At 45.2% G+C, this 7,205-nt stretch overlaps 1 protein-coding gene across 1 annotated transcript in view; it reads right to left on the bottom strand.

The window, feature by feature from the left end:
• LOC144498830 (myeloperoxidase-like) overlaps positions 1-4,730 on the bottom strand; it is a 90,999-nt gene extending 86,269 nt beyond the window's left edge. The window contains exon 1 of the mRNA XM_078220563.1: positions 4,558-4,730. Within this exon, the coding sequence (XP_078076689.1) occupies positions 4,558-4,644 (87 nt within the window). The 5' untranslated portion in view covers positions 4,645-4,730. The remainder of the gene's footprint in view (positions 1-4,557) is intronic.
• Positions 4,731-7,205: the final 2,475 nt, after the last annotated feature.

Consider the following 7,205-nt stretch of genomic DNA (forward strand, 5'->3'; position numbering starts at 1 on the left):
GGGGTGATCAGTAAGTTTGCGGACGACACAAAACTGGCAGGACTTGCAGATAGTGAGGAACATTGTCAGAGGCTACAGAAGGATATAGATAGGCTGGAAATTTGGGCAAGGAAATGGCAGATGGAGTTCAATCCTGATAAATGCGAAGTGATGCATTTTGGTGGGAATAATGTAGGGAGGAGCTACACGATAAATGGAAGAACCATAAAGGGTGTAGAGACGCAGAGGGACCTGGGTGTGCAAGTCCACAGATCTTTGAAGGTGACGTCACAGGTGGAGAAGGTGGTGAAGAAGGCATATGGCATGCTTGCCTTTATAGGACGGGGCATAGAGTATAAGAGTTGGGGTCTGATGTTGCAAATGTATAGAACGTTGGTTCGGCCGCATTTGGAATACTGCGTCCAGTTCTGGTCGCCACACTACCAGAAGGACGTGGAGGCTTTGGAGAGAGTACAGAGGAGGTTTACCAGGATGTTGCCTGGTATGGAGGGGCTTGGTTATGAGGAGAGATTGGGGAAACTGGGGTTGTTCTCCTTGGAAAGACGGAGGATGAGGGGAGACTTAATAGAGGTGTATAAAATTATGAGAGGCATAGATAGGGTGAACGGTGGGAAGCTTTTCCCCGGGTCGGTGGTGACGTTCACGAGGGGTCATAGGTTCAAGGTGAAGGGGGGGAGGTTTAACACAGATATCAGAAGGACATATTTCACACAGAGGGTCGTGGGGGCCTGGAATGTGTTGCCGGGCAAGGTGGTGGAGGCGGGCACACTGGGAACGTTTAAGACTTATCTAGACAGCTATATGAACGGAGTGGGAATGGAGGGATACAAAAGAGTGGTCTAGTTTGGACCAGGGAGCGGCGCGGGCTAATTGTTCCTTGTTTCTCGTTTCAAGGCTTCATTCTATGATCATCTTGCTGGTGCCAGTACAGAGCGAGACTGCGGATAGTTGGGAACCTGTCTCGGGGGCAGGGAATTCATATGGTGTTCGTGGAAGTGGAAATGACTAGGGTTGGGTAGCATTTTCCGATCCGGGCCATTGTGATCTCCTGGACTCGTTTCGATCGCCTCAGGGGGTCGGAGAGGAATTTCCCAGATTTTGTTTCCCCATATTGGCCCTGGGGTTTTTCACTCTGGGTTTTCGCCTCTCCCTGGAGATCACATGGTCTGGAATGGCGGGGTGGGGGTGAGTTAATAGGTTGTAATGAACAAAGCATCGTAGCTGTGAGGGACAGCTCGGTGGATAGGATATTGGTATGTAGATAGGCTGGAAAATTGGGTGGGGATCCTGGATTCAGGATTCAATCCTGGACCGGGGAGCGGCGCGGGCTTGGAGGGCCGAAGGGCCTGTTCCTGTGCTGTATTGTTCTTTGTTCTTTGTTCTTTGTTCTTTGTTCACTATCAGAGGGATATAGCCCTAAGGTAAAGGTAAAGTCGCCATAGTCCCAGATGACCATAGGTTGCTCCCCCATTTGAGGGGGAGAGACGACTGGTGGTGATTTAACCTGACGATCACCACACCACAGGCAAGGGGATTGGTTAGCTCAGTTGGTCGGTCAGCTGGTCCGTGTTGCAGAGCCCTAATGTACCTCTTCCTCAGGCTAGATATTTGTGATGTGGAGTTGCCGGCGTTGGACTGGGGTAGGCACAGTAAGTAGTGTCACAACACCAGGTTAAAGTCCAACAGGTTTATTTGGTAGCACAAGCTTTCGGAGCATTGCCCCTCACCTGATGAAGGGGCAATGCTCCGAAAGCTCGTGTTACCAAATAAACCTGTTGGACTTTAACCTGGTGTTGTGACACTACTTACTGTAGATATTTGTGGAGCTTATTTGTTTATTTGAGATTTCCTTCTGCTCGGCTGTTTCTGGCCTGAGAGTTGTGGCCTACGTCCAGTTGCCTGTCAACAGGGACCATAGGCCGAATGCCAGTGGCATGAGGCCTAATAAGAGGTGAGGACAGGTCGAGCAAGTTACCAGCCTCGATACAACTCCAAATTGTGGCACACAAGAGCTATTTGAAAGCACAGTGTTTCTCACTGGCTGGGTCCCACATCTTACATCAAAGAAAACCTTTCCCAAACCAAGGGAGCTGCACTACAATTGCAAGAATGAAAGGCATTGTACAAATACTGCCATTAATCAGCAATTCAACATCAAACAGGCCTCTTTGAAGCTTTGACTAAATTACAATAATTATACACTCGGGTACTGTACATCATTAATAAGTATAAATCAGAAAAATATTTTAAACGTCCACAGAAACTGGATACATTAATGCCCCGGTGAAAGCCTTAGGATTTTACAGACACGCGTCTAGAGCAGAAAACTACTGACAACAGTTTTAACAAATAAAACCCTGACACAAACACCAGAAAACTGATAATTCAGGAACTGAGTGACTAGAAGCATTGGAGAAGAACTGATTACTGAATTGCTTTAAAATGCTGGATAAACTCAGCAGGTCTGGCAGCATCTGCAGAGAGAGACAGTTAATATTATGGATCAAAATGTTTCTGTTCTTATTTCAGTCTTCCAGCATCCACAGTGTTTTGCTTTTATTTGAATTGTTCTCATCTGTTTAACACATTCGACCTTTATCACCCTTGCCACAAGCTTACCTTCAAATAAATGACAAATCCTTCAATCCAGTTACCATCTGAGAAAATCGCTGCTCATCTGATCTCTTTGGACCTACTTGATCTGCTTGCAAAAGTCTCAATCATCTGATTGTTTAACTCAAAATGAGAAAAGAGCTGTCTTTCCTGAATGAATCGATAAACATAAGAACACATTCCCCTTTAATATAACAAACACCAAAGTGAACACAAACTCTCTCTCCTTATATTTCCCCATGGTGTCTGTACACGCCTAAAGGACTTCTGTCTCAATGTTGCAAGATGTGGTTAGCTGTTCCTATGTTACTGAAGGATGTGGTTGCTTGCTGGTGAGAGAGAATCATTGTTGTCTGCACCTTGGAGCTTGTGCTATTGGGTTTTGCCTGCTCTGTCACTGGCACAGTGTTCTGAGAGGAAAGCTCACCTTCCTGTGGTGGATTGTATTCTGCTGGACTCTGGATCTCTGGTCCCACTGATCTGTGGGGTTGCTGACAGTGACTGGACCTCTGAGAGTCATAAAGTCATAGAGATATACAGCACGGAAACAGGCTCTTCAGCCCAACTCGTCCATGCCGACCAGGTTTCCGAAACTGAACTAGTCCCATTTTCCTGCGTTTGGTCCATATCCCACTAAACGTTTTGCATCCATGTACCTGTTCAAACCTTTTAAATGTTGTAACTGCACCCGTCTCTATCACTTCCTCTGGCAGCTCATTCCACATACACACCCACTCTGTGTGAAAACGTTGCCCCTCAGGTCCCTTTTAAATCTTTCCCCTCTCACATTAAACCTATGCCCTCTAGTTTTGGACTCCCCTACCCTGGGGAAAAGACCTTGGCGATTCATCTTATTTTTGCCTCGCATGATTTTATAAACCTCTATAAGGTCACCCGTCATCGTCTAACGCTACAGGGAAAAAAGTCCCAGCTCTATGCAACCTATCTTTTTATAACTCAAACGTTCCAGTCCTTGTAAACCTTAGTTTGCACCCTTTCTAGTTTAACAACATCCTTCCTATAGCAGGGTGACCAGAATTGTATGCAGCACTCCAAATGTGGCCCCACCAAGTTTTGAACAAAGAACAAAGAACAATACAGCACAGGAACAGGCCCTTCGGCCCTCCAAGCCCGCGCCGCTCCCCGGTCCAGGATTGAATCCTGAATCCAGGATCCCCGCCCAATTTTCCAGCCTATCTACATCCTAATATCCTATCCACCGAGCTGTCCCTCATAGCTACGATGCTTTGTTCATCACAACCTATTAACTCACCCCCACCCCCCCATTCCAGACCATGTGATCTCCAGGGAGAGGCGAAAACCCAGAGTGAAAACCCCAGGGCCAATATGGGGAAACAAAATCTGGGAAATTCCTCGCCGACCCCCTGAGGCGATCGAAACGAGTCCAGGAGATCACACTGGCCCTGATCGGAAAATGCTTCCCAACCCTATTCATTTCCACTTCTGCTTTACGAACACCATCTGAATTCCCTGCCCCCGAGACAGGTTCCCAACTATCCGCAGTCTCGCTCTGTACTGGCACCAGCAAGATGATCATAGAATGAAGCCTTGAAACGAGAAACAAGGAACAATTAGCCCGCGCCGCTCCCTGGTCCAAACTAGACCACTCTTTTGTATCCCTCCATTCCCACTCCGTTCATATAGCTGTCTAGATAAGTCTTAAACGTTCCCAGTGTGTCCGCCTCCACCACCTTTGTGCAGAGATAGCAACTGACATCCCACTTCCCAGGGTATAGAAGCTGGGCAAAAGAAAGAATTGAATTAAAAAGCACCCCAAAGCACTTTCCAGCTAATTTAGTACTTTTGCAGCATAGTTCCTGTTGCACAATTTCATGACAGCAAAATCCCACAATAAACAAAGTGATAATGACCAAATCATCTGTTGATTTTTTTAGCATTATTGGTCGAGGACTAAATACTGACCAGAAACCTGAGGCGAACCTTGCTCATCTCCAGAATCCTTCCCTGGGATATTCTACATCTGCCAGAGAGGGCAGACTGGGCCTCCATTTAGTATCTCATCCAAAAGCCAATACCTTTGAGATTTAGCTAGGATTATGTTACCAAGTCACCTTCTTCATGACAGTGCTGCCACTGAATCATGGCTGGAAGCAAAATTTCAATTTATTCTTCTGCAAAAAGATGACTCATCAGTGAGCAACTTGGGTAATTCCCAGATAGCTATAACCTGCTGTACTGGTTCTTGCAATAAAACAATTCTTCCCTCAAACTGTCACAAATGATGTGTATGGATTCCAGATTTGCAATGTTCTTGCTTTTCACGTGAGTTTCCACGCGTTTCTTGGAATTTGCAAAGGGCAGCCTTCTCCGAGCACACTTCCGCTCACTCTCATTCCTCTGGCTCCATCAAACTTTGTAACCCATCTGAAGTCGGTAAATACACCTCTTGAGGCTGGTATGAGTCAAAATACAGTCAGGCTTTATTCTCACAAGCTTGAGGGAGAACCTGACCCCTTGAAAGCGGAAGCCAAAGGTCTCTCTGAACACAAGAAGTGTGGACCTTTATACATCAGGGTTCCCAATACAAGTCATGAAGCAAAGTCCAGTTAACAGTCCTTGATCATAAATTATAGTTCCTTTAACAGCTTCTGATAGTCTCTGGATCATGGTTAGAGACTATCTGGTATCCTTGGGTCATAAAGCACAATTCTCCTGGTCGCTGTAGTCAAGGTGCCACCTCTGGTCCCCTGCTCTTCCCGCAGCTTTTCCTTTGAAGTGACTGTGTGCGATTGCAGCTGTCCCAGTGGGAGTCCTCCTTCAAACGGCCATTCTCACACTCTACCATTTGATAGCTGCTTCCTTTGTTTAAATCATACACAAGCCTACGGAAAAAGTAAGACTTACAACCCTACATCTACATTTAACTGTCTGTTTTATCAGAATGATATAAACAAGCAAGGGAACCATGAACAAATGGCTTATACTACTAAAAGTTAAAGATGAAACCAAGAACAAATGGCTTGTGCTACTAAAAGTTAAAGATGAAAGACATGAACAAATGGCTTATACTACTACCAGGAGCAATATAAACAAAGGGGAGACTAGCCACAAGGAAGGGTTATGTTTATGATACATTCCAGGTACAAAGTTCAACCTTTTAGGCACAAAATACATTGAGTACAAAAAAAAACATGAACCCTTTCCCTTCTTCACCATCCAAAGCCACACCCTCATTCACACTTTCTAATTCCCCCCACCCTATCCTATACCACAAGTGAAATGGTGAATATTGCAGGAGTTTTGGCAGAGGTATACAACGTGGTGTCTGGGTCTGGAGACCTTGCCATGGGTGGGTTGAATTTCCAACGCTCCTCTTCAAAATTGTCACCTCCATTTTTGTTGCCGTGGCGGGGCCTGCAAGAGGGGAAGGTCTAAACTAAGAATGGGTGAGCCTATTAAAAGCCTATTAGAGTCCTTAGGGGTAAAAACAAAGGAGGCAAAATAGATTAGGCCCCTGCAAATGGGTGCAGAGAGCACTCCAAGATTCTTCATGCAGCGCTAGAGACTTTGGTGCAGGGGATGATGGATAACAGGAGAAGTCCCCTATCCATTGGAGTCTATAAAGGAGACCATTTGAGGACAGTAGGATCAGATAGCCATTGCAGTGACTGCCAGGAGTCTCTCCTCGAGGACCTGGATACAGGAGTTCAGTCAACTCATCACACAAATGGCCAAAGTAAGTGAATGAATCTTTAAATGCAATATCCAACACTACATCACTAGCCTTACATACTCCACTTACAGCACATCAACCCCAGCACTCACTTACCAATTATCTCTATTAATCATAACTCATACCAAACAATCAGAGCTTTGTCTCAGCCCCACACACCACATTGCTGCAACTCTCACACCTACATCTTATAGTAATTCACCATTCAATTGTGATGGCTCCAAAGACATTGCACCACATTAATGACCACATTTCTCTCTGATTTGTCGGTGGGTAATTAGAAGCAGCAGTACCAAGCAACTGACAGGCAATGGATACGACCGTATGTCCTAAGCCCTGTGGAAGAGATGGTGCTGTAGCCAGCGAGCTATTGTCTAATGCAAAAATGACCAACCAAAAAAAAGGACATTACTATAACCTGATGGGAACTATGGCTAACTTCAGGATTAGAGATTTTTAAACCCCAGGCTGAGTATGTGAACTGCTCTGTTTAGTGGAAACAAATGGCTTTGGTTTTGCGATGGGTAATAAAGTCAGCAGGATACGAGACAATGGTGATTTTCAAGGGAGAAGCTGTAACCACACATCCATGATAATAAAGTTATTCTAATTGATCAAACGGACAGAAACCAAATACAAATGGAGCCAGCAGTCTGATTTTTAAGTGTTAAACAGGCTTGGGACACTGCTCTAAGATCAGGAAGCTGCAATAAACTAGTTTGGCTAGTCAGTACATACATGTGGAACTGCATGTGTTTTAGCCAGTCTCAAAGGAATAAATATTGGAATTTTGCAAAACAATCAGAAGAGAAGAGAAAAACCACAGAACAGATAAAAGGAACCTCAAGCTGTGAGCTCGATGCAGTTCAATCCCTCT

The sequence above is a fragment of the Mustelus asterias genome, chromosome 9, assembly GCF_964213995.1.
Source record: "Mustelus asterias chromosome 9, sMusAst1.hap1.1, whole genome shotgun sequence".
Classification (NCBI taxonomy): Eukaryota; Metazoa; Chordata; class Chondrichthyes; order Carcharhiniformes; family Triakidae; genus Mustelus; species Mustelus asterias.